This window comes from Marmota marmota, unplaced genomic scaffold (genome assembly GCF_001458135.2).
Source record: "Marmota marmota marmota unplaced genomic scaffold, marMar, whole genome shotgun sequence".
Taxonomy (NCBI): Eukaryota; Metazoa; Chordata; class Mammalia; order Rodentia; family Sciuridae; genus Marmota; species Marmota marmota.
This window is the reverse complement of record NW_025999999.1, coordinates 13926447-13953736: the sequence shown is the minus strand read 5'-3', so window position 1 is coordinate 13953736 and position 27290 is coordinate 13926447. Positions and strand designations below refer to the sequence as shown.

General features: G+C 41.3%; 1 protein-coding gene across 8 annotated transcripts in view; it reads left to right on the top strand.

Moving 5' to 3' along the window:
- The first annotated feature begins 1259 nt into the window (after positions 1–1259).
- Xpnpep1 (X-prolyl aminopeptidase 1) overlaps positions 1260–27290 on the top strand; it is a 52627-nt gene continuing 26596 nt past the window's right edge. Inside the window, exons 1-4 of one of the 8 annotated variants that reach the window (XM_048807296.1) lie at positions 1333–1503; positions 8317–8405; positions 12772–12890; positions 13686–13810. In XM_048807296.1, coding sequence (XP_048663253.1) covers positions 13694–13810 — 117 coding nt within the window. In that variant the 5' untranslated portion in view covers positions 1333–1503; positions 8317–8405; positions 12772–12890; positions 13686–13693. Of the gene's footprint in view, positions 1504–8316; positions 8406–12771; positions 12891–13685; positions 13811–27290 lie in introns of all 8 variants that reach the window. The other 7 variants (XM_015494773.2, XM_015494772.2, XM_048807297.1 and 4 more) reach the window with 7 other exon arrangements.

Sequence of the window (27290 nt, the reverse complement as noted above, 5' to 3'; positions counted from 1 at the left end):
CACTTATTGCTCATCTTTAATTGAAACAGAAACAATCCCTCCACAGATGGTTATGTTTTGTATGTGTAGGGTGTGTGGGGGGTACAATACACATAAATCAATTTTTTTATCATGTTAAAAAGATGTTAAGTGCTATGGAAAAAAATAAAGCAGGGTAAGGAAGGTTGGGTATGTCAGAGAGAGTTTACGACTTTGAATAGGGTAGTCAGGGTAGGCCGCATTAAAAAAGGTGATATTTGAAGGAAAATGAGGAAGGGAGGCCTGATATTTGGGGCAAGAGCAAATGCAGAGACCCTAGGGCATAAATGTGCCAGTTTTTAAGGGTATCAAGGAGGCCAGTTCAGCTGGAGTAGATTCAGCAAGGTGGGAACAGTAGGACATGATGTTCCAGGAAGATCATGTAGGGCTTTCATCCTGAAGGAAATGAGGACCCACTGCCAAGTGCTGAGCAGAGAAGCATTTTGATCTTAGGCTTCCAAGCATGGTTCCAGCTTCTGTGTTTAGGCTAGACTGTGCAGTTGCGGGCATAATCGCACTTGTGAGGTGGTAGCAATGCACACCAGAGGGGTGACAGATGCACTGGGTGGAAATGGTCCGATTAGGAGATCGATTTTGAAGACAGAACGAACAGGATGTGCTGACAGACTGGATGTGGGGTAGGAAAGAGAAGAGGTAGGGACGATTTAAAGATTTTTGACCTTAAAGAATAGGAAATCTTGCCCTTAAAGAATGGGGTAGCATTTGAGACGGCGAACACTGAGGGAGAACGTTTCTGTTTTGTTCTGGTGAATTGGGTCAGGAGCTCCCTTCGGACACATTAGGCTTCAGGGGACTATTAGCTATTCAAGTGGAGTGGGCAGCTGGATTTTGAAGCTCTCTGGAGAAATCATTTTGGGGGCATCTATCTGTAAAGCCTTAGAAAATGAGGCCCTGCTACAAAACCTTGGGGCGCCTGTCGAGGGTCCTCCAGAACTGGCCATGTCCCCTCCTCTCAGCTCTCCTAAAAGCGGGAACATCCCCGGTGGCACCCCTTTAACCTTCAAAGCCCTTGTCTTTCCTCTTTGGGGAAAGAAGATAAAAATGAACAGTAATGATGACGCGCCCCGCAAGGCGTCCTTTCCGGAGGCCAGCCTTGCAGGAAGAAAGGCGGGTTCGGCGGCGGCCTCCAGCCTCGCGACGTGCCGAGAGGCCCAGGCCCGGAGCTGGGCGGGGCCTGGGGGGTGGGCGGGGCCCGGGCCGGGCACGCCACAGAGGGGGTGTGGCTGGCTGAGCGCGCACACCCGCCGGCCTGTTCGCGCACCTCCCTCTTCCTGCCTTTCCGGGGGTGATCAGCTGGTCTGCGCTCCCCTGACGTGGGCCGGGGCACGTCACCACCGAATGGCAGCCTCCAGAAAGCCACCGCGAGTAAGGTGAGGGGACTCTACCGGGGAGCCGGCGTCCGGGCAACGCGCGGCTGCCCTGTCGGTTCGCGCGTGCTGCAGCCTGGAAGGCAGGGCCGAAAGGGTAAGCCGCGGTGGGCCAGCCGCAGTCGGGCGAGGGCCGAAGCTGCCAGAGTCTCTTGAGAGGGAGCCAAGGGACTGAGCCATGCAGCTGGGCAAGATCCGGTTGGTTTCCGGCGGGGCCACCGGCGCCCCAGAGCAGCCTGAGCCTGTCCCGGACTAGTGTGCTAGAAGACCTGCCCGCTCGACCCGAGGGCGCGGTGGGGGTCACCGCCCTCCACCCCGTGGCCCCGCCGCGAGGCCCAGCAATTGCAGGAAGTTGCCTGGTCTTGGATTCTCCCCGGGTACAGAGAGGTGGGCGACCCCGTGCCCTCGCCTCTCTTCCCCAGCCATCTGATCTTCAAGTTTTCACCTGACACTTCTGATACCTGCATTTCATTTTACAGAACCTCACCACCACAAAGATAGGCACTTCTGGGCCCTCCCCACTCAAGTGTTTTCAGAGGCTGCATTAGGGCAATATTTTGGCATAACGTTTAAGAAAATCCCACCAGTTACCTGCCGTGGGTTCTTCTTGGGCACAAAGAGATGAAAAGGATAATCCCTTTGCTTCGAGTGAAATATGTCTTAATTTATTTTCCCCAACAATGAGGGTACATTTACTAACAAAGTGGGAGACCAAGAGAATCCATCAAAGTACACAAAGGTCGGAATCCAAACTTTCTGATAATTCCCAGAGGTCACTCACCCTCTAAACATATGAGATTTGAAGGAACTCATCATGACAGTATGGCCAGGCTTACCTGCCAAATTCAGATCAGAGCTTGTGAGTGGACAGATTACAAACCTACCTTGACCTTGACTTGATTGGCCTTGCCACACTTAGGAGTGAGCTGAGATCCAGACCTGCATTAATGGAAGGGTGTGATGAACTTCACTGTGGAGAGATCTAAGTTAGGTGCTGGCAGTGAGGCCAGGTAAGTTGATAATGATGAGTTAGGCTCTAGACTGGAAGGCAGCCTTTGAGGACCAGGTAGTCATTGCTGGATTCATAGAATGACAATATTTTAGAAGCAGAAGAGTCAAGATGGTAGCCTGAAAGAGGGGAGGCCACTTGCCCCAGGCCTTTTCCATAAGTAGTAGAATTTCAGTGCTATCCAGTGTAAAAGTGAGGACTTCTTTCAATTTGGGTGATAGAAACTGAACTCAGATTGACTCAGGTAAAAAAGGTTGGTGCAGCTGAGTCCAGAAGCACCCACACTCACTCTTTTGTTTCTTTTCTCTGATTTCAGTGTTGGCTTCATTCTCAGGCAGACCATCTTCTTATGGCAGGTTATGAGAGCTGTAGGCTAACAGCCCCAGCAGAAATAGTATTATCTTTCCTAGTAGTCAGAACAGAAGGTCCAGATCTGATTCTCACTGGTTGACTTCATTCTTATGTTCATCCCTGAATCAGTCATTATTGCCAGAGGGGTGGATTGACCTGGGACCCAGAACCTGGTGGGTGAGTGGGTGATACTCATTCCAGTCCCTTGGACTGAAATGGAGAAAGGGATGTTCTCAAAAGGAAAACCAAGGTGATCATTCAAAGGAGGAGGGAGAGATTCTGGTAGACAAAAGACAACATTTCCCCACCCTAAGAACCATTCCAGTTTGCCTTTATCTCTTCTCACTAGGGATGATTGAGCATTATGGTTCTTGTTTTGCCCTGTCCTGAGCGGTAGACATGTATGATTCTCATCATGGACTAGGGGTAGCGTTGGGAGTGGGTACCTAGAACCCCATTGGGATTTTTTTTTTTAAAGAGGGAGAAAAATGTGTGGTTGTTAGTAGTTCTGGCCATAACTATCTTGCACAAAGGTTGGACAGGAAAGTGCCCTGCATACCTCCATTCCTTTTACCCCTGCTGTGGCTCATCATGACTCTGGGAAGGTGGAGGCTAAAGATGTCCTGGAAGGGGGAAGAGCACGGAACTCAAGAGTTGAAAGGTCTGGACTCTGGTTCGGTTCTATCACTAAATTGCTCTGAGCCTTTGAGCAAGTCATTTAATCTGTTTTTTAGTTTCTTTGTCTAGAGGAGGGAGTTGGATTAGGTGGTCCCTGAGGTACAACCCCTTAGCTCTAACATTTAATGATGGTCCTGCTTTGATAGTTTGTAAATGTGTCTGGCAAAATAAGTGAAGGGAAGATGGGTCTGGGAGTCTACAGAGACCACAGTACTATAAGAGCAAGAGCAACTGTAGTGTTTACCTGCTTGTGGCTCCAGGGATCCTGAGAGAGTTCAAGTTGGTGATGTTTACCTGGAGAGCTTGAGCCTGCCTGTCAAACCTGGTTTTGGCTCATTACTTTGCAACTATGGAGGTGTATGGTCTCTGTTATCTTTGTTACTTCTCCTGTAAAATGAATGATAGGACTACCTCTGGATAACCTCCTCCTGCCTGTCTAGTCCTGTGTCTAAACCAGTCATTGGGACCAGCTATCCATAGATAGATAAGAGGTACTGACTTCTTACCCTCAACATCTTGGAAATTTACATATAAAGTTATGAGAAATTGGTTGAGAATGTAGCCTTGCTCAACAAAAAGAAGTGTCTTTGTTTAAAAATTTAACAGCATTATTTAACAACTTTATTGTATCATGCATGAAACAATTCATCTGCTAAAGTGTACAGTATACTAGTTACTAGTATATTTACCAAGTTTTATGGTCATTACCACAGTCAATTTTTAGGGCATTTATCATTCTCCCCAAAAAATATTGAACCACTTAGTAATCACTCTTCACTACCCCCAGTCTTTGGCAACCACTAATTTGCTTTCTGCCCCTATGGATTTGCTTATTTGGATCATTTTATATAAATGGAATCATATAGTTTGTGGTCTTCTGTGAGAGGTTTAAATTCTTAGTGTAATGTTTTCGAGGTTTACCTATGTTGTAAGTATGGTTTGTTATTGCCAAGTAACAGTCCATTGTATGGTTAGAACAATTTTATTTGTCCATCTATAAGTTAATGGGCTTTTGATTGTTTTTGCTTTTTGGCTATTACAAACAATGAAGCTGTGAACATTTGTGTATACATTTTATTTTTCTACAGCACTGGGGATCGAACCCCAAACCTCACACATGCTAGACATGGGCTCTACCACTGATTTACAGCCCTAGCTCTATGTACATGTTTTGATGAGGATATATGTTTTCAGTTTTCTTGAGTATATAACTGGGAGTGGAATTGCTTGGATTGTATGCTAACTCTGTGTTTCATCTTTTAAGGAACTATCAAGCCACACCATCATTTTACATTTCCACCAGCAACGTTTGAGGGTTATAATTTTTCACACCTTTGTCCATACTTGCTATTATCTGTCTTTTTTGATTGTTACCTTCTTGGTGGATGTGAAATGGTATTGTGGTTTTGACTAATGACTAATGATGTTGAGCATCTTTTCATTGGAAAAATGTCTATTCGGATTCTTTTCCCATTTTAAAATTAGGTTATTTATCTTTCATTGTTGTTGTAATAGTTATTTATACATTCAGGATACTAGACTCTTAACCACATTTGCAAATATTTTCTCTTATTAGTGGGTTGTTCTTACAGTTTCTTGATATAGTATCTTTTGAACCACATAGTTTTTATTTTGATGAAGTCTGGTGTATGTGTTCTTTTGTTGCTAGTGTTTTTGATGTTGTATCTTTAGAAATCATTGCCAGATTCCAAGTCAGGTGGACTTATGCCAATATTTTCTTTTAAGGGTTTTATAGTTTAGCTTCTATTTTATATCCATGACCCATTTTGAATTAATTTTTGTACATGGTGTGAGGTGGGTCCAACTTAATTCATTTGCAGTGGTGATGATTGTTCCAGTACCATTAGTTGAAGAGACTATTCTTTTTCCATTGAATGGTCTTGGTAACCCTTGTCAGAAGTCATTTGACAGTAAATTTGAGGGTTTATTTTTTGGCTCTTCAATTCTATTTTATTGATCTATAAGTCTATCCTCTTATCTTGATTACCATAGTTTTGTATTAAGTTTTGAAATCAGGAGGGGTGAGTTCTTTTTCAAGATTATTTTGGCTGTTGTCGGTCTCTTGCATTTCCTTATTTTAGGATCTGCTTGCCACATTTCTGCATTGAAATCTGCTAGAATTTTGATAGAGAATGTGTTGAGTTTGAAGATTTGTTTGGGGAATATTGTCATCTTAATATTAAACCGTCCAATCCATGAACATGGAATATCTTTCTACTTAGGTCTTATTTATTTCAGTAATCTTTTGTACTTTCCATAGTATATATATTGTATTTATTTTGCTAAATTTATTCTTCAGTAGTTGTTGTTTTTGATGCTATTATAAATAGACTTTTCTTAGTTTCATTGTTTGTTCATTGCAAAGATATGGAAATAAAACAGATTTTTGTATGATTTTGTATCCTGCATTCTTGATGAATTTTTTTACTCTTAATTTCTTTTTGGTGAATTCTTCAGGATTTTCTATATTTAAGATAATGTCATTAAAAGGAAAGAGTTTTACTTCTTTACTAAACTGGATGCATTTTGTTTTATTTTCTTGACTAATGGCCCTGTGTAGGACTTCTAATACAGTGTTGAATAGAAGTGACAAGAGTAGTCAGCCCTGTCTTATTCCTGATCATAGGGAAAAGCATTTAGTCTTTCAGCATTAAGAATATTATTAACTATGGGTTTTGAAATATTATTTCTCAGGTTGAGGAACTTCTCTTTTCGTTTTTTGAGTACTTTATCATTTAAGGGTTTTGGATTTTGTTAAAAGCTTTTCCCATGTCTCTTGAGATGATCATGTAGTTTGTGTTTTTTATTCTATTGATATGGTGTGTCACATTAATTGACTTTCATATGTTGAACTAACCTTGTCTTTCTGAGATAAAATCCATTTTGTAATGCTGTATGATCCTCTTTATAGCTACTGAATTCAATTTGCTGGTATTTTGTTGAGAATATTTGCATTTATGTGTGTGTGTGTGTGTGTGTGTGTGTGTGTTATGTAATGTGTGTGGTATTGGGGATTGAAACCAGGGCCTTGTGCTTGCTAGGCAAGTGTTCTACCACTGAGCCACACTCCTGACCTGGTGTCTTATTATTATTTTTTTTAATGGAAGATACCTGGTTCTCTCTAGTTAATTATATCTTATTCTGCCCTGTGAAACTAAAGTAGCAGCCATATGAAAGCAGGCCTCGAGTGACTGGTAAAAATGTCTGGTCTTTAGTTCTGGCCATGTGATAGACTGAATTAATGTGGACCTGTCTCTAGAAACACTTTGGTCAAATTATTACCCAATTGCCTTTATGTTCATAGCTGAAAATAAAAGTAAAATCCTAAATCCCTACAGTAGGCCCCTGGTGCCTTTCTGGTCTTACCTCCTAACCACTTACCTTCATGCATCCCTCCAAATGTGCTGGCCTCCTGCTTTTCCTCAGGCACACTAGCCATACTTCTGCCTCATGTGCCTTATTATTTGCTGTTCTCCTTTTCTGGAATGTTATTCCACTAGATATTAATGTGGTTTACCCCTTCACTTATTTTTAGGCCTCTGCCAGAATGTCAGCTGTTATCAGAGACTACTTCATATGAAACAGCCTTCTACTTATCGCCTAAACACCCTCTTTCCCTTTCCCAGCTTTCCTTTTTTTTTTTTCATAGAACATGTCTCCCACTCCCCTACTCCATCCCATGTACACTTCTTGAAGTCTGATATATTGTCTTTTTTCGTTTACAGTTGTGTAGAATATGGACTAGCTTTTGAAAGATTCTCAGTAGATATTTGCTTGTGTAGACTTGAAAGAGAAATCCTCAGGTACTGGAAATTTAGAGAGAACTTAGAACCTGAATGGTACACTGCTAAACTGAGCCCGGGAAGTTTATCCAATGCAATGAGACCTTTCTGCCAGGAGTCTGGGGCATCATACTGCCCTATGTAGGGATAGGAGACTCATGTGCAAATCTTCTAGCTAAGATATTAATGTGACAGTTGTACTAGAAGCACACAACAGTGGAAGTAATGCTTGTAAGAACCACGACACATCTCATTCTCACAGGCAGTGTCTACTGACGAGAGCTCTTAATAGAAGATTACAAAGCATACAGGCATGAGCCACCAACAGCAAGAGGCTGCAGAATGCAGCAGGCGGGAGGATTGATATCCCAAATGGAAAGTCTGAAAGGAACTATAAAATAAGAACCTAAAATGGTTAAATTGCTAAGAGAAGAAATAGAAACCAGAGTAGAAAAAAATAGTATACTATAAAAAAAAAAAAAAGCCCAAACCAGGCGCAGTGGCGCACACCTGTAATCCCAATGGCTCAGGAGGCTGAGACAGGAGAATTGGGAGTTCAAAGCCAGCCTCCGCAATGGTGAGGCACTAAGCAACTCAGTGAGACCCTGTCTCTAAATTAAAAAAAAAAAAAAGGGTTGGAGATGTGGCTTGAGTGGTTGAGTGCCCCTGAGTTCAATCCCCTGTACCAAAACCAAACCAAACCAAACCAAAACAACCCCCCCCCCCAAACCCCACAAATGTGAAATAGGACCAAACAGAACTGTACAAGTGAAAAAATAAAATAAAATAAAATGTTTGAAAATAAAATCTTCTTAGTCTGGCTATATAGAATATAAGACATAGTGAAGAGAACTCATGCAGTGGAAACTCCAGCTGAGGTTAGCCTGCCATAGTGATGTTTTACACCTACAAGTTTATCTAAAGCTTTTGTTTATTCCATCACTGATATTGGGGTGAGAGTTCTTCTGACTCATGGAAGAAAACTGCTAAGTTGACTTGATGTCTTTGACTGAGCTTTGCCACGTTTACTGGTCAAAGTCTACAACATCCTGTTCTTTCTCTATTTAAGGGCGAATCACCAGGATTTTCAGCTGAGAAATCTAAGAATAATTGAACCTAACGAGGTGATACACTTAGAAGACACAGGTGGGAAAACAGGTAATAATCATTTTGTCTGTAAATTAGATGGTGCATCTCAAAAGGATTTTAGATATCTTCATCCCAATCCAAATTGGGTGAGAAGAGAGGATAACGAATTAATAATTGGTCATGACTGGGGTTGAGGATCTAGAAATTAAAAATCATTTTGTTTTTTGGCTTCTTGAGTGTGGTTGGTTACTGTTTTTATTTATTTACCACTTTCTTTGGTTAGCAAATCTGAGAATTGTAGTAGTTTTCATTTCCCATTCTTGTGGGGATGGGCAGTGATGGTAGTAGAGATAGGCTATTATTGAAAATATATTATTTTTATTTTTCTTATCTTGTTCTTTATTTTTAATATAGTCCTTTATTGATTTACCTTAGAAATTAGCTTTCAACCTTTCATCAAATTCTGAAATGAGAAAATATATTATTGTGCTTTGTAAATTAAATATACCTTTAGGAAAATCTTTCTGGGAAGAAATTTCTGGGACCATCCTTTCTTCCCTGGGCTTGTTAGTTGTATGAGGGGTTGACAGAAACCTGGATTCTGAAAGGGATGCATTACTATATTCCTATCCCAAATAAGCCAGTGCTTTTCTGTGGAGAATCTCAGTGTTTCCTTGTAGCTGACTGAAGAATTCAACCCTTGAAGTGCATAAAAACTGTTGACTATCTAATTTCCCTTGGAACAGCAGAGCTATGATCGCTATGATTGAAATTTTAGGTCTTTTTTTTTATTTAAAAATACAGATATATCTATCCAGCACATTTTGGGCAATATTAGGAAATAGGAAAGGAAAGAGGAAGGAGAAGTATGAAAAAGAGGAAGAAAGGGAAAAAGGGATAGATTCATCAGAACTGGAAGAAGACTTCTCTTTTTTAATTGTAGTTGGACCCAATACTTTTATTTTATTTATTAATTTTATGTGGTGCTGAGGATTGAACCCAGTGCCTCGCACGTGCTAGGTGAGCGCTCTACTGCCGAGCCACAAGCCAGCCCCTCTCTCTTTACTACATATGAAGAATTAATTTCAGGAAACTTAAGTTGTTTGGGGTTGTAGATGCCGGCTGGTTAATAGAGTTTACGTATTTTGATTCTGCTGGTCTTAGAATGCTGTAGCCTCTTTTTAAGTCCCCTAGGTAATATGGTGGTAATGGAGCATGGACTTGAGAATTGGATACATTTTGTGTCCTAGTTTATGATGATCCAGCTGATTTGGGCAACTATTTAACTCCTTTCAACTCCTGTTCCTTTCTGTGTAAAATCCTAGGAAGATTATTGTGAGAATTCACCACTAATGCATGAAAGCCCTCAGCCTTCCCTCAGCCATGCCACAAGGAAACCAACTACCACCTCAAAAGCTGTTGATGCTGGAAGAGCATCTGTGCAAGCGTTAAGATGCTGAAATGGGAAGAACTAGCCCTTTCTATTCTTATAACAAGAAGGGTGGGAATCCCAGATGGTGCTTCAGTCCAGGTTCAAATAGTTCTTGAGCTTCAGCAATGAATGCATTGCTGTATTAGTATCTACTTTCACACACATTATCATGTTTAATTCTCCTAGCACCCAGGGAGGTAAATATGGAGGGCTGTCATGTGAAAGCAGTGAAGAGTTGTGTTCGTGATAAAAACTGAAGATTTGGGAGCTTATTTCTAAAAGCAGAGCCACACGCACAAGAGACCTTTCTATGAGTCACTCTCTTTAAGTTACAATTTAAAAATACCTGGCAGTGTATGGGCTAATGTTACATCATGGATTAGGCCTGTTGCTCTTGGCTTTCTACTTCCCTGTACACTTAGCTCTTGGCTGCTTCTAACATTTCTGAAAAATAAGAGAATATGGAATGAGCAGATGTTATAATACAGTATCTTCTAAGTTCCTAGCTTTCTTCTTTCACTGAAGATTTATTACCATTTGTTATATTGGTTTTGAAAAGATCATAGACACAAAGTTGTGACACTCTTTTAGCCCTCTTGGGGTGAGTTTAGGTGTGTTAGATGCTGAGTTGGATACATGGATACAGAAATGACAAGGTTTCTGCTTCAGGGAGAAGCAGTATGCAAACCTGCTATACCATTATCACATTGCATTTATAGTTAGTTGTGTATTTAGCTCTAATGATTGTAAATACTAATGTAACAATTTATTTTGTACCAGGTACTCTTAAGTGCTTCACATAGAGTAACTAATTTAATCCTCATAAAAATTACCCTGACTTTTACCTCCTCCATCTTTTTTAAAAAATATTTTTAATTGTAGATGGACACAATACTTTTATTTTTTTTAAATTTTTTTTTAGTTGTAGATGAATACAATATCTTTATTTATTTATTTTTTTGTGGTGCTGAGGATTGAACCCAGTGCCTCATACTTGCTAGGTAAGCACTTTACCACTGAGCTACAACACTAGTCTTACCTCCTCCATCTTTGCTGCCTTTTTGACTGCTGCTACCTTAATGGCTGAGGTTTATAATTGTGATGTCTTGTCCTTTCCTTAGCTCTGGCTTCTTCCCCCATTCAATCCCTTTCAAGGCCCTGTTGTTTTATGGCTATAGCTGCCCCAACCGCAGTTGCCTATTATACTCACCTGACTGGTAGCTGTTCCTGCTGCTGTGGCCCATGACTTTAGCCATTGCTCGTTGATGTCCTCTCTGCATTTACTCTTGCCACAAGAGCCCCTAACCATATCCTCACTGTCAATTGTGTTATTGGGAGTTCTCTCATTGGGTCTGACACAGGTGACAAAGAAGTGGTTGCCTTTGACCCAGGACACCAACCAAATGTGTTGGGCTTGAAGGGATAGGAAAGAAGAAAGAGGGGGAGTGTTGAGAGTGGTGATGAAGACAAGTAACACTTTGGAGGAAGTAAATATGCACTGTGGTGGAATGAGACAAGGCTGCTGCTGAATCTGAGAAGGCCTAGTATGCCAATCCAGAGGAGGAATGCAGTCATGAGGCAGGAGATCAGGAGTTCAAAGCCAGCCTCAGCAACTTAGAAGGTACTAAGCAACTCAGTGAGACCTTGTCTCTAAATAAAATATAAAAAAGGGATTGGGATGTTGCTCAGTGGTTAAGTGCCTCTGGGTTCAATCCCTGGTGCAAAAAAAAAAAAAAAAAAAAAATCCTGAAGTTAGAATGTGCCTGAATTAGAAGCCAAATTACATAAGGAAATTAATGATCTTGAAAGAAACTATATTGGACTCTTTATCAGACACTTGCTGATAAAATTAAAATTCCAGATGCCAAGGCTGCACTCCAGATCAATTAAATCAGAAGTCCCCTAGGTGGTTTTCATGTGCAGTCAAGGTTGAACCACTGTTTTAAAGGAAGCATTTTTGTTTGACCCTTTTTAAAACATGTTATCTTGCTCAGAAATGTAGTTTGAAAATATGATAAATCTATTTTGAAGCTCCTTATAGAGAACAGAGTCAAATTTTCAAACGCTGGCAATCTTATGAGGTCACAGTCAGCTACCTATTGTATGATTCTGACTATATGACATTCTAGAAAACACAAAGCTATGGAGACAGAAAGATCAGTTATCGCCAAGGGCTAGAGAAGAGGGAGGGATGAATAAATAGGTTGAGCACAGGATTTTTACAGTGGTAATACTTTGTATGGTACCATAATGTTGGATGTATCGTTATGTATTTGTCAAAACTCATAGAATGTACAACACCAAGAGTGAACGGAAGAGTAAGCTGTGGACTTTGGGTGATGTGTCTTTGTAGGTTCACTGATTGTTAAAAATGTGCCAGTCTGATGGGGGAATGCTGGTAGTGGGAGAGGCTGTTTGCAGGTTAGGGCATTTGTCACGTGGGAACTCTGTGCTTAATTTTGCTGTGAACCTGTATAAGGTCTATTAAAAAAAGAATTGGAAAAACTCATTATTCTATTTTGAGTTGTATAGTTTTTTGTTAGTAACCTATGGGATGTAGTAAAATGTGCATGATCCCTGGTCTGTGTGGGTACTTGCAAGGTCATTTTGTTACATGAAACTACCACTATAATGTTTAAGAATTGTTAACTGTTACCTGTATTTGTTGAGAGAGGGTCTTTTTGAAGATCCAGCTCAGTCATTTCTGTCATCTGTGCTTTCATCACATAGAAATGGAGTTTCTGTGTGCAGTATTCATTGGAAGCAGTGTTCTTTTGATTTTGATACTCACATATTTGTAAAAGCTTCAGAATTTCTAGTGGGACCACAGTCAATGTCCTTATTTCTTTTTAATGACTTTTATTTTTCTATTCATATTTTGTGTTTTCTAGAGCTGGTGACTCTAGCTCTGATTTTGTTGGGCTGATAGGCTCCTCTGGGCCCCTGAGACTTCTTGGGGCTCAGTTTGAAACCTTGAGTCTAATCTATCCCACCATGCTTTAGAGAGGAGAACACAGCACTGAGGCCCTGGTCCTCTTCTCCCTGAGGTTTGCACAGCTGGTTGGTAGCTGGTCATCCCTAGAGCAGAAGACTTGAAGACTGTTTTGAACCCAGGGCTTCAGGTATGCTCAGTAAGAACTTTGCTACTCTATATCCCCAGCCTGCACTTAAGGCTTGATTCCTGGTGGACTGGGCTTTCTACTCTAAATCTATGGTTTGTTAGTTGACTAAAAAAAAAAAAAAGGTTTATAAAGCAACTTCTTTTAAAGCACTCAAATTTAAGAAGCAGAAAAACATCAGAAGAAAAAATGATAATCATTCTAAACTTACCCCAAAGTAACTACTCTTAACACTTGGGCGACTCTCCTAGAAACTCCTCTATGCATATATACATATATAATTTTAAATAAGAATAATCTATAGGTATTCTTTAAAATTTGTTTTTTAATCACTCACCAGTGTTGTCTAGCCATCTTTCCAAGTGAAATGTAGATCTATATAGTATTTTTCTAGTTTTGTGTAATTTTTAATGGTTGCTTAGTGAACTGTTGTATGTGTTTAAGTTTAACCAATTGTGTTTTTCCCATTTATTTTTTACTTTCATAAATAGACATCAACACATATTTTTGTGTAGTTGCTTATCTCCTTAGAATAAAGTACTAAAAGTGAAAAAGGCAGCCAATTTGGAAATGAGTATTAGTAGCTAAAACTTTCTTGCCACATAATTACCATTTGAATGTGTTTAGAATCTGTACCCATTAGTGTTTCTGGCAGCTTTGGGCTTGTTCTGGTGGTGGGGTCAGCAAAAGATGCTGCTGGGGAGGGGCAGAACATGGCAGGCCCGATGGCTTGCTTTGAACCAGTCACTGAATTGCAGGGTGCAGGCTGGTTTTGGAACCAATTCTCCATCATTGCAGGTTGCAGAATGGCTCCAAAGGTGACTTCAGAGCTGCTTCGGCAGCTGAGACAAGCCATGAGGAATTTGGAGTACGTGACGGAACCAATCCAGGCGTATATTATCCCGTCGGGGGATGCCCACCAGGTACAGAGTGGCAGTGGGTGGGGACAGAACACATCAGTCTTCCCTTTTGTGTCTTTTGCCCAACTCTAAGGTATTTGTAGAATTTCATTTGTTAACTCACAACCAAGCACGTCCTCTAGAGCTTGATGTAGGGACATGTGTCCAGTAGGGTCTTGCTGAATACTCATGGATTTCACCCTCTTTTCTTTGTTTTCAGTGAATTTAGCCAGCTTTCAATAAACTGTGAAAGAATAAATGGAAAAATTAAGTGGTGGAAGTCTTGGACCTTTCTGTTACTGATACAGTCCACCCATCTCTTCTGTCATGCCCTGCCCCTAGCAGAATTGTCTTCCCTGAAGGACAGGTAGCAGGTTATCATGGAAGTATCATGATCATGGTAATGTTGGGTTATGAAGATGAATTTAAGATTGAATTCCTTCCCTCACTGTGGTTATAGTTTTTAGTGAGAGATGGAAAAATATACAAAGTCCTCTTCTTCCTTAGAGTCATTTAAATATTTTTTTAATTATTTATTTTTTAGTTGTTGCTGGACACAATATCTTTATTTATTTATTTTATTGTGGTGCTGAGGATTGAACCCAGGGCCTCGCACATGCTAGGTGAGCGCTCTGCCACTGAGCCACAACCCCAGCCCCTAAGTATTTTTTTTCTTAATATTTTTTTTTTAGTTATAGGTGGACACAATATCTTTATTTTTATGTGGTGCTGAGGATCGAACCCAGTGCTTCTCCCATGCTAGGCAAGTGCTGTTCCTCTGAGCCACAACTCCAGCCCCTCATCTAAGTATTTTTTCCAGCCTTTGCTTATGTGCAAGGCACTACCTTAGGTATTATACATGTTACAAAGGTGACAATTACTCCTGGTCTCTAGACTTCAGTTTAGTAATGGAGTTAAGTTGTATACACATGTATCTGTATTGCAAGGAAGAACGTGGTAAATGCTATCAAGAAAATTTGGACAGTGGGCCTTGGAATTTTGATGAAGAGATTCACAAAGCAAGAGAGGCATTTGAGCTAGACCACTAGACCTTGAAGGACTGATGGGTGGAGTTTGGATAAATAGAATTGGGGGTGAGGTGGAGTGAAAGAATTCTAGGTAGGAGGATTAATAGGAACAAAGGCAGAGAAACAGGAAGCTTCAAGCGCTTGCCAGATACAGTGTGGTAAGTTTCTCCAACTAGAACCCAGGGGAGTAAAAAGTAATAATGAAAAATAAGCCTGGTGTTTTAGGATTCCTGTGCAGATAACAGAAACTGCCTTGAGGCACCTTGAGAAATGGAATGCCTTGTGAGGGCTTAGGGGCGGAAACACTGAATTGGCAACACTTGAGGCCGTGTGTGTGTGTGTGTGTGTGTGTGTGTGTGTGTGTGTTTGGCGGGGCCTGGAGTATGCTTGCCAGGGCCTCTTGTAGGTGTCTGGTCCTGAGGATAGGAACCTAGCTGACTCTGAGCAAGAACTGGGTGGAGGATTTGACTCTTAGTGCACATCTGTTTTTCTGGCCAGCAGGACAGGTGGTATAAACTAGACAACTCTGGTTTGTATATCTTTTTCTCTTACTTTTAAGATACCAGATTGAGCTAGAACCTTAATCCCAAATCTAGAGTCCCTAATGAGAACATGATGGGCATAAACCCTTTGTTCTGATTTCTTTGCATGTGTGTATTTAAGAGAGAGATACCATGTGGAACAAATATAAGAGGTGGGGGTCTACTTGATTGGAGCGGGTAGCTGAGGCAGGTAAGGGTATTATAGTCAGCTGAGCAAAGATCTCAAAAGACATCCAGTCTGGCTGACCTCCTTTCTGCCTTCCCCAATGTCCTGGCTCATACGGCTGTGACAGGGTCAGACTTGTGTTAACTTGGGGCAGCCTCAATATTAAACCCTTGCCTGGAGACCTGGAATTTCCTGGCCTCAGGAGCAAGTGAAAATCTGAACAAACAGAGCAATTGAATGAGATTGAATGAGACAACAACCTAAAGATTAGGATACCTTGATATTTAGAAGTGTTCCCCAAACCGTGTTTGACAGCATTCCTGTTGTGTCTTGTAAGATGTTCTGCAATAGTGCAATGAACTGAACATTTCTTTTATTGTAGTAAATACATAACTTGAAATTCACCATGGTAACCATTAAAAAAGGTATATTACTGTAGTGTTAGTGTATACATACATTGTTATGCAATAGTACACTAGAAGTTTTTTCATCTTGCAAAACCAAAACTCTAGACCTTTTAATTGACAAATCCCTGTTCTCCCTCTCCTCCCTACCCCTGGTAACCACCATTCTACTTTCTATTTCTAAGAGTTGTCTACTTCAGATACTTCATATAACCAGACTCATGCAATATTTGTCTTTTTGTGACTAGCTTATTTCACTTAGCACAATACTCTCAAGGTTTATCTGCATATGACAGTGACTGACAGGCGTGAGGTGATAACTTAAAGTTAAAAAAAAATTTTTTTTAATTGAACCCAGGACCTCACACATGCTAGGCAAGTGCTCTACCACTGATCCACATCCTCAGTGCTTTATTTTATTTTGAGACAGAATTTCATTAAGTTGCCCAGGCTAATCTTGAACCTGTAATGTTTCCACCCCAGCCTTCTGAGTAGCTGGTATTACAGACATGAACCATTACGTCCAACTTATTTGACTTATTTCTTAACTGCAGGACTTCTCAGGACCTTTCATATGTTGATATACATTGCATAAATAACTCTAAGAAGAGGGTAAAATATTCAGCATTTCCCCAGACTTAAATGATTATGGAATTCCGGTAGTCATCTCAGGGGTGGAGGGGGATATTCTAGTGTCTCATGAAATACTTTTGTGATTCCACAGTAGCACTTTTCATGCCATGATGGATTAGAACTTGCTTCTTGAAGTGAGAGGATGGAGAGATCCATGCGTGGAGAGGAGAGGCCACTGACGATGTAGAGGTAGATGAGAGGAGGGTGCTGAGCAAGCCTGAGGAATGTTGAGGGAATACTGGCTTTTGAGCCTAGTCATGTATTGGAAAAGTAGATGATCAAACTAGAAAGAGGGTTGGTGGCCTGTGAGGAAGCCATAGAGCTGGTATGATAATGTTACTAGCTTTAGTAGGCAGAGGGGAGGTAAGGCTAGCCTGGGGAATTTTAGGTTTGGATTCTAGAATTGGGTTTCGTAACAGAATCCTTCCATCCATCTGTGTTCACTAGAAGAGATAGTCAAGATTCACCACATTTTCGTCTTCACCAAGGAATGAATGAGTAAATAGGCTGAGCTGGGCACATCACCATTTAAGAAGGGCAGACCTTGGCTTTCCCTTCTAGGAATTTCTTTTTCCTTATGCTTGGGCTCTTTGCTGTCTCCCATCAGTCCTAGGCATTGGCCTTTGCACTTGGAACCAGAAGCCCATGAATTCTCTGGAGTATGCCAGTGGTGTTGTGCATTTTCTGCCTTCACGCATTGGGCTGTTTGCCAAGGCTGGTTTGACCTCAGCCGTCCTGCCTCAGGACTGGGCAGAATGGTGCGGCTGCTGCAGAGCCCGTCATGTAGCAGTTGTTTGGGGATGTTCTGGACGTCCCTGGCGCTGTTTGAAATTGGGGATCTCTTCTGAAAGGAGTTTCACAGTCTGTCATGGAGTCCCAGATAAAGACTCTTGATAACTTTTAATTATTTGTGAACCTAATAAAATAGGGGAGGCCTAATTGTGTGGGAAGATTGACCTGCGAGGGCCACTAAACGAAAGGCTGAAGGCTTCTGGTTAAGGGGCTGTTCAGAGGTTTTGTCATTTTTGTGTTTCAGTTTCATTTTGCCTGGGGTTAGGATACGATCTGTGCAATCTGTGTGTTTACTAGTCAGGAACATTCTTGTAACCAAGCTAAGCCAAGTTTATCTTGACGTTCTTAGTCCTGGGTACTGTTCCCTAGCAGCTTTTTTTTTGGTCATTATGAAACTGGGTTTTGAATAAAAACCTGATGGAGTGAGGGTTTTTTTGTTCTTTTTTCTTTTTGGTCTTTTTTAAAATTGAGACAGGCTATTTGTATATCTTTATGGGTTACATTATGGTAATTTGATAATAATAAGGGTAATAAGCATTTCCATTTCTTCGAACATTATGTGTTGGGAATTTCATATTCTTCTAGTCACTTTGGAATCCGTCATAGATTGTTTTAACCAATAGTTACCCTACTGTTCTATAGAAAACCAGAATGAATTCATCCTCTGTAACTGTTTTGTTGCTCCTTACTGAAGTTCTTTCTATCCCCCACCCCCAGTCTCTAGTGACCACTATTCCGTTCCACTCTTCTATGGGATTGACTTAATAGTCCCACAAATGAGTGAACACATGTATTGCTCTGTGTCTGGCTTATTTCACTTAACATTAGTGACCTACAATTCCATCTGTGCTGCTACAAAGGATGAAATTTCATTCTTCTTTATGTCTATAATATTCCATTATGTATAGATAACATTTTCTTTATCCGTTTATCTACTGGTAGGCATCTGGGTTGATTCCATACTATAGCTGTTGTAAATAGTGCTGCAATAACCATGGGAGTGCAAGTATCTTTTTTTTTTTTTTTCATTTTGATTGAGGATTGAACCTGGGGTGCTTTACCCACTGAGGTACATTTCCAGACTTTTTTTTTTTTCTTTTGAATTTTTTTTTTTGAGACAGGATCTTGCTAAGTGCTGAGGCTGACCTCAAATCTGTGATCCTCCTGCTTCAGCCTCCCAGGTTGCTGGAATTACAGGTCTGTGCCAGATGTCTGGCTATAAATATCTTTTTGGTATAATGATTTCCTCTTCTTTAGATATATACCCAGTAGTGAAATTGATGGATCATATGGTGGTTCTATTTTTCGTTTTCGTTTTTTTTTTTAAGGGATCTCCATACCATCTGCACTAATTTAAATTTCTACCAGCAGGTATGAGAGTTCCCCTTTCTTCCCCTTTCTCTTCATTCTCATCAGCTTTTTTTTTTTTTTTTGTCTTTTGGATAATAGCTATTTTAACTGGAGTGAGGTGATAGCTCATTGTGGTTTTGACTTGCATTTTCCTGATGATTAGATGTTGAACATTTTTCAACTTGTTGGCCATCTGTATGTCTTCTTTTGAGAAGTATGTGTTTAGTTCTTTATCCTGTTTTTAATTGGATTACTTGTTTTATGGGAATGTAAAACATTTTCTGTGTCTGACATTAGGTGTGGCCTGATATATGCAAAACAGTTACTTTTGGGAACGGCAGTGAGGCTGGCCAAACCACAGGGGCTGTTCCAGGCTCCCCTCAGCTCTTTATCTCCTACTAATGATCCTGGAATATAGAATTAGTTTTAAAGCCATAAAAAAATGGCTTTTCCTTAGATGAGGAGAACGAGGCTCTAATCCCAGACAAACATGTCTTTCCAGCAGCATTCTGAAAATAAAGTCAAGCTTGCTTGGTAGTAATTGTCACTTAGTGCAGAAGTTACTGTTTAGACTTCACAAACTTACATTCTGTACTCTGGCTGTTCTCCCATTTTCGCCACCCTGTTTTTCTTTTCTAATCTCTAACTGGCCTTTCTGTAGCTTAGCTCTCTGTCCTGCATATATGGGGAAATTTGTGTATCTCTTCTGTCTGCCTTGTCAGCGCCTGCTGCTGGGCACATGCTGAGGCAGGAGGTTAGCAATCTATTTGGGTTCAGATGTCAGAGTTGCCACTTCCTAGTTGCTTGACATTGAGCAAATTACTTCACATTTTTAATGATTATGTTGAACTCTCTGGGTCTCTCTACCTGTAAAAGGTGGGGGGGGGATAATGATAGTACCTACCTCATAGGACTAAATTAACTTGGGATTAATAGATGCAGATGCTTAAAGCTTGTCCGTCTCCTAATGAGTTGTATTATATAATAATACCTTATTATTATTATTTCTATTATAGAAATGAATGAGATTTCCCTTAAGAAGATCACAGAGTAGATAAGTCACAGTTAAAAATGCTAACACAGTTGGAAACTGGCAAATGTCATAGGAAAGAACTCAATCAGCACTGTCCAGTAGAAATATATGAGCCATTTATGTAATTTTAAATCTTTTTATAGCAACATCAAAGTAAAAGAAACAGTGAAATCAAATTAATAATATATTTTATTTACCTTAGTATGTCCAAAATATTATAATTTTGACATATTAATATAAAAATTAGAATAGGACAGTTTATATTTATTTTTTTTCATACTGAGTTTTCAAGTATGGTATTTTACATTTAAAGTCATCTCAATTTGGATATGTAATTTTCAACATAAATTTTTGATCTGTATTAAAATTAATAGTTAAATTTATTCATTAAATTTATAGTTGAAAAAATAGACCCACACACCCAAGTTGTTCTAAATATACCTAAAGATTTTCCAGTAGGTCGTGGCTCAGTGGTAGAGCTTTTGCCTGGCACGCTTGAAGCACTGGGTTCAATTCTCAGCACCACATAAAAATAAATAAAAATTAAAAAAAAATTTTTCAGTAATTTAATCTTGAGTATCAGTTTTATTTCAATTAATTAAAATGAAATATTCTGTTTTTCAATCATATCAGCTACATTTCAAGTGCTCAGTAGCTGCATGTGACTGGTGGCTGCTGTAACGGACAGCATAGGTTTATATAAAGTGTAGAAGGCATTCATAGGTGAGAGAGAATATTTTAAGCCAGCCAGGGTCAAAGAAGGCTTCATGGGGGAAGTACCATTTAAATTGGAATGTGAAGAGGTAGAATTTGGATGTATGGAGAGAGAGATAGGCATAGAAGATTTACCATGAAAAATCTTTGAGACGAGGGGAACAGGCATAATGACAAATGTGAAGAAAGCCATAGAGGGACCTGTCCAGCCATGGGTGGCCTTGGCTCCCAGACAGGAGTTTGGGTTTATGGGAGTAGGGACCCACTGAGGGCCTTTGAAATGAGGGTGACAAGATCAGCAGGAGCATATGTAATATGGATTGGAGAAGGCACACACTGGGAATTGAGAAACATGTTCAGAGGCCATTGCAGGATCCCAGAATCTGGGAAAAGAGGGCCTGGACTTGGGTTCAGCATTAGGAGCAGAGCAGAGAAGAGGAACTGGGAAGAGAAGTAGTAGAACCTGGATTACATGTGGGCTTCATATGCAGGAGGCAGAGAGGATTGGGAATTTTGGGGCCCAGGGTATTTGTGGTGCCATCAATAAAAAGAAATAGGCTTTGTTTCAGTTCCTGTGGAGAGCAGGGGCATCGTTGGGGTGACTCTATTAAGTGGGTCTCTGGGTCCTTGCCAAGACTGTGAGAACAAGAAGGAAGGGTTGGCTTTGTGTGTGACCTGCACAGCAGCCTCTTCAGCAATAGAGAGGCTCTGTTCTCTGTGACTCTTGCTCCTCATTGTTTCATTTCAGGCTTGATTCAAGGTTGATGGAATTTCTCTTTTTGGGTGGGGAAGGGAGGGTGTTGGAGAAGTGAAGGGGAATCTTGAATTCTATCCTTTGTGTATTTTCCAAAACACAAATACACACACCCACACACTGTTCCCTACTACAGAGAAACGTACCCCAATTGCACAATTACTCAAGGACTTGGCACTCCAGTGGTCTGCTGCTCTCTGTCCTCTACCCCTCTGAGGATTTCTTTTTTTAAAACTCAGAACAAAGGTTGTGGTATAATGAATTTAGGCCCAAGGGGACTTTTACAGTGAGGACTTGTCCTTTTTCTCTGGTAATCTGGAGGCTTTCATGTAGTGTCTTAAGTGAAACATTGGGATTTGTGGGCACCATTGGCTCCAAATCAGGAGAATCATTGGTTGGGCCCAGAGCTGTGTAAGTACTTCCTTTTAGAAATCCCAGTTCCTCATCCTCCCCATCTGAAAGGATCCATATTAAATTCTTGGGCTTGGCTTATAAAAGGGTCATATTTGTCAGAGAGACTGCCAATATATTTCACTGTGTTTATGGTTCCTTCTTCTGGAAGATACAAATCAGATTTTCCTAAACTCTTTGAAGGCTTTTCTGTTCCTCCAGCTTCCTGGTTTGTTTGTTTTGTACTTTAAGAGGCTTTTTCCTAGGAGGGGTAGTGATTTTGGCAACTGTGTGAACTAGGGTAATGCCAGCAGTTGTAACCCATCTTAAAGTGTCAGTGGCTTGATACTGTGAAGGCTTTTATCTTCAAGTACAAGAGTGGATTTCCTGGGTAGGATCCAGGCTCTTTCCATCCTATTCACCCCTACCCCAGAAAGGAATATGGAGAGGGAACACTCATATTTAAGTGTCCTGACCCAGACATCACTTCCCATACACATTCTATCGGTAAGACCTGGTTACATGACATCGCCTAGATACAAAAGGGCCTAGGAAATGAAGTCCTGGTTGGGCAGACACTTTTCAGTGACTCTTCTACACTAAGGTAGGAATATGAATCTTTGGACAACTATTTGTTTTCACCACATACCTCGACTTGGTTCCATTTAGGAGAGAATAAGAAATTTCCAAAGACTGGGAGTTATCTAAATATCTGGGCACAAGGAATCCATGTCTTCATTCACAATTTACACTCTGGTACTTCCTGTGGACAGTCAACATTTATTTATTCAGTTTTGTTTTCATTGAGAACCTCCTATGTTTGAGGCATGTGCTAGGCGTATGGGAGTGGAGGGTCAGGGAGGGGAAGGTGTCATCCCAGTACGTGCTCTGGTAACCTCAGTCATCACTCAGCCATCAGTCTTCCTTGCCCTGTTCCATATGCATGTGGCCATGGTGACCACTCTTTTTAAATCCCAGCTCTCGTCTTCAAGTGTCTGTCTAGAACTTGCAGGATAAAGTTCAAGCTTAGGGTAAGGGTTGAAGTCTTTGACCTTGTCTTCAGACGGCCTTGCCAGAAATCTCTGCTGCTTCCTTGAACTTCCTGCCCTGTTAGGCCAGTAGGCTTGCTGCCTCCTGTGGGAGTTGCTCTGGAAATGCATGCCCTTAAGTCCTCAGCAAGAGATAGTAAACAATTACTGTGCCCCACAATAACTTGGGCCTTACCTCTGCTCCGATAATGAGGCGTGGCTCCACAAGTAGGTGTCACCCAGTGGGGTTGAGTTACACTCACTTGTTCCTTTATAATCCTACACCTTTGCCCTTTTTGGGATAGAATGTTCCATGGAACCTCCCCTTGTGTGTCCCCTATATAAGAATAAAGAATCCCAGTGATTCTCTCTCTTTCCATGGATCCTTAAGGTCGGAGAGTCATCACAGATTTTGGAGAGGTTATTTCTGTACGTTTGTGTGCTTTCTTCCCCCATTTTCGTAAGTTATTGGAATAGTGAGATTTTGTGAACCCAGCATTTATCGCCAGCCTCCCCCAGACCTTGCCTCTTGCTTCTTAGCCTTCTCACACCTTTCCTTGTCTCCACATTGTTCTCTTGCTCTTCCTCACCTGTCCATGGTGGCCTGGGTCAAACCTCTGAGCTTGTCCTGATGGATTTAAGGCAAATCTCTATATCCTTAAAACTGTAGCAAATTTTTTAAAAATATGTATTTTTAGGTGTAGATGGACACAATACCTTTATTTTATTTGTTTTTATTTTTATATGGTGCCAGGGATCAAACCTAGTGCCTTATGCATGCTAGGCAAGAATTCTACCACTGAGCCACAACCCCGGCCCTGAAAACTGTAGCAAATTTTGTATTGCCTATTCAGCATAGTTTATGTGGCTGTGCATTACTGCTGACATTTCATGCAATAACTCTCTTATTTTGCTGGCCAGATTGTCTGCTCTAAGAAGATATTTCATTATGTTTCCTACGGAGTCTAGCTCATTGCCTGATGCAGAGTAATATATGCTGCAGTCCATCAGTGCTGAGCGTGTGCTCACTGCTTACATCACACCTTACCCCTTTGCTGTGGGCATTCTCATCTTCCTCATTTTATACATGGGCAAGTTGAACCCAACATATGCCCAGCTCATAAACTGAGAGCCAAGCTTGAATGTGGGTCTGATTCCTGGTTGTAGGCGATATTGCATGGTTGATGACTGTAGAGGCAAGTGTGAAACATGATTTGTATTCCTTGTTCCATGGGAGTTTATAATCTAATTGTGAAAGTAGATGTACGCAACCTCTGAGATTAGAAGAGGTGACTTGACACCTAGCATGGATGGGAACTTGTTTTTTTTTTTAATTGTTCTGGGGATCCAACCCAGAGCTTGGTGCATGCTAGGCAAGTGCTTTACCACTGAGCTACACCTGGGTGGGGACTTTTATTAGTTGGACCGGAAGTTGGATCCTGACCCTGCCATTTACAGTGGGGGTTCCTTGGGGAAGTAAGTAATTTTCTCCTCTGGGCTGTTGCTTCTCCTTCTTCTTCTTTTTTTTTTTTTTCTTTTCATGGGTAGGTAGAAGGGTGGATCCTTCCAGAGCTGCTGTGGGTTAGAATGAGAGGAAATGAATATATAGTTATCGGCAACTAACAGGTGTTCAGCCGATTTAGCAAGTATTTTATCAAGTATTGTTATCATTCAAGGCACAATGTGGATAAATACCACGTGGATGGTCCTGTAAAATTCAGAGATGTGGGAGGTCTCTGAAAGCTGGAGTTGGTTAGAAAGCTTCGTGGAAGACCATGTGTTTGAGCCAGATTTTGAGAGAGGACTATGGCTTTTTCTTTTTTCCTTCCCAGTAGTTTATAGATGTGCTTTATTTAGCTGTGTTTTATTTATGATGTTTGAATTAGATGCCAGTGTTTAAAACTTGGGTGATTTCTCATGAACACATATACTTCTACCTTCTTCTGAAATATTGAAGGTTGACGACATGTGACCTGAGTCCCAGCAAGACAAGAATGAGAGCTGAGTAAGGGCTTCTCTCTTTAGAAAAGACACCTCTTGTCTTGCTTGACTTGTTTGGCTTACATGCCTGAGGTATTGGAGTTTGAAATTCCAGTTATAATCCCTTCAGATCTTTCCCCTGTTATTAGTTTTCTGCCACTGCCATAATCAAGTACCACAAATGTAATGCTTAAAACAGTGTAAATTTGTTCCTTCATATTTCTAGGGGGTCTGAAGTCTACAGTGGTCACTAGGGCTGCATTGCTTCTGACGCTCCAGAGGAGGACCCACTTCTCTGCTTTTTCCAGCTCCTAGGGGTGACCTTTACTCCTTGGCTCATGACTCCTTCTTCCATCTTCACAGAGATGGTTAAGGTTTTAACTGGCCAGAGTGAAAAGATTCAGCTTTCCTCCTCTTGTTCATTTATTCTGTTAAGTATGGTTTGAGGACCTACAGCATGTCATCTGTACTGTGTATAGGCACAGTGACAACCACTGTGATGTCATGGAGCTTACATTATGGGAGGAACAATACAGTAAAAATGTAAATTCTTAACTAAGAGGAGAAAAATCTAGAAAATGTTCTATACAGAGAGTTCAAAGTGGCCAGGTGGCTACATTAGCTGGGTAGTTCAGGCAGGTGTCTCTGAGTTGGCGACAGTGGATCTGAAATATAAAGTGAGAAGGAGCTGGCCATGCCATGATCAAAGAGAGGGCTCTTTACAGAAACAGGAAAGAGCATAGACAAAGGCCTTGAAGCATCTCGGAGTTCAGGATGTGGAGAGAACTGAAAGGAGGCTGGGGTGGTTGGAGCATTATGAAAGGGAGTGAGAGTCCCCAAGAAAAATAGGGCCAGATCCAGTGGTGCCTTGGGGACCAGGCCAGGGTTTGGACTATATCTTAAATGTGCTAGGAAGCCATTAGAGGGTTTTAGGGAAGATGCTAATATGATCTCATGTAAATGTGTGTGTGTGTGTGTGTATGTGTGTGTGTATTTCTGAAAGACTCCCTTTGTGTGTAAAAAACGTATTATAAGGGCAGTGATTCAGGTAGAGATGATGGAGGTTTGGACTGAGTCCTGTTATCAGAGATAGAAGTGAGAAATTTTGGAGAAGTGCCACCAGCTATGTTTCTTTGTGTCTTTTTCTGAGCATGCCATAGGCCCTTTGCAGTGCTCTGGGAAGAATGTCCCACACACTGCCAGCTTTATGGCTGGGGAAGAATGGAGACCCAGGCCCCATGCTTGCCTGGGTTCTGTGTAGTCTGTTGGTGTGGAGGTGAGGCTGCGGCCAGCCTCTTCGGCCGTGTCTTCCTGGCATGTTGACCACTTAGGTCATGTCTGGTTCTTGCCTCAGACCTTGTCTGAATCCCAAACTGAACTGTGCATCTGGTGTTAATTCTACGTCCCTTCAGAGAAATCCTTCCCCTGCCTTTCTGATGGGAAGTCTGGATAAACCCTCTGGGTTGCCTGTCCCCACTCTCAGACTTATCCAGCCGAGGGGGCTGGCTTCCTGAAGAACTGTGCCCCTGAGCAAAAATGTTCCACCAGATGAGATAAGCATTGCCTTCTCTGGCAGCTGTAGAGCCTCTTCACTCTGTGACACAGGGAGGAGGGCCCAAGTCAGTGGAGTCATGTCGTCAGTTGAGATGAGTTCTCACTGTGTATTCCCCGTGTGTGCAGTGATTTTCTAGCACAAGTTATTTTTGTTAGCGTTGTTGCCCCAGTCTCTAAGAGACTTTCTCACTGTTCAGGAAGAAGAGATTAGCTATCTCGTCTTGTGGCATCCATGTAGCACTTATAGGTTTCAGGCAAGTTTTGAGACATTAACTTACTGTCCTGTTAGTACTTTTATTATTGTTATTTAAAAAAAATTTAAAGAAAACTGTTTTTTAGTTGTAGATGGACACAATACCTTTATTTATTTATATGTGGTGTTTATTATCGAACCCAGTGCCTCATACGTGCAAGGCAAGCTCTCTACCACTGAGCCACAACTCCAGCCCCTTTTATTATTATTATTATTTGGTGGTGCTGGGAATCGAACCCAGAGCATGTAAGGTAAGCATTCTACCAACTGAGTTATATCCCAAGCCCCCCTTTTTTTTAAAAAAGTTTTGTACCCAGTGATCACTGGGTTAATAAACAAGGATTCTAGCTGGGTACAGTGGTGCATGCCTGTGATCCCAGCAACTCAAGAGGGCTGAGGCAGGAGGATCACAAATTTGAGGCCAGCCTCACCAACTTAGACTCAAAAAGTAAAAAGTAGTGGGTGTGTAGCTCTAATGGTAGAGCTCTCCTAGTGCCCCCGGTGCCTCTCCCACAACCCGCTAAGTCTTATAAGGATTCTCCAGTTCATAAGTGATGCTGAGGCCCTTTCTGTTTCCTTAGGACTCTATGAAATAGTCATGTTTTGGGGATAAAACATGTGCCTGCAGGTGTATGTCGCATGAAATGACCAGTTTTGGAGAAGAGAAGCTGAGGCCTTGTGGCAGGCCACGCAGCTGGGCTGGGTGGGAAGTGGGTGTGACCCAGAGCACCTTCTTGCTGCATTGGAGTTCTATCTGCTGGCCCTTCCAGCATCTCCTTGGAAGGGTCCTGGGCTGGTTTTAGGGTGTAATGTGGCTGCCTTGGTGAAAGGGCCAGTTCTCACCCACAAGGCAGGAGTAGAACATGGGCATGTATTCCCCCCC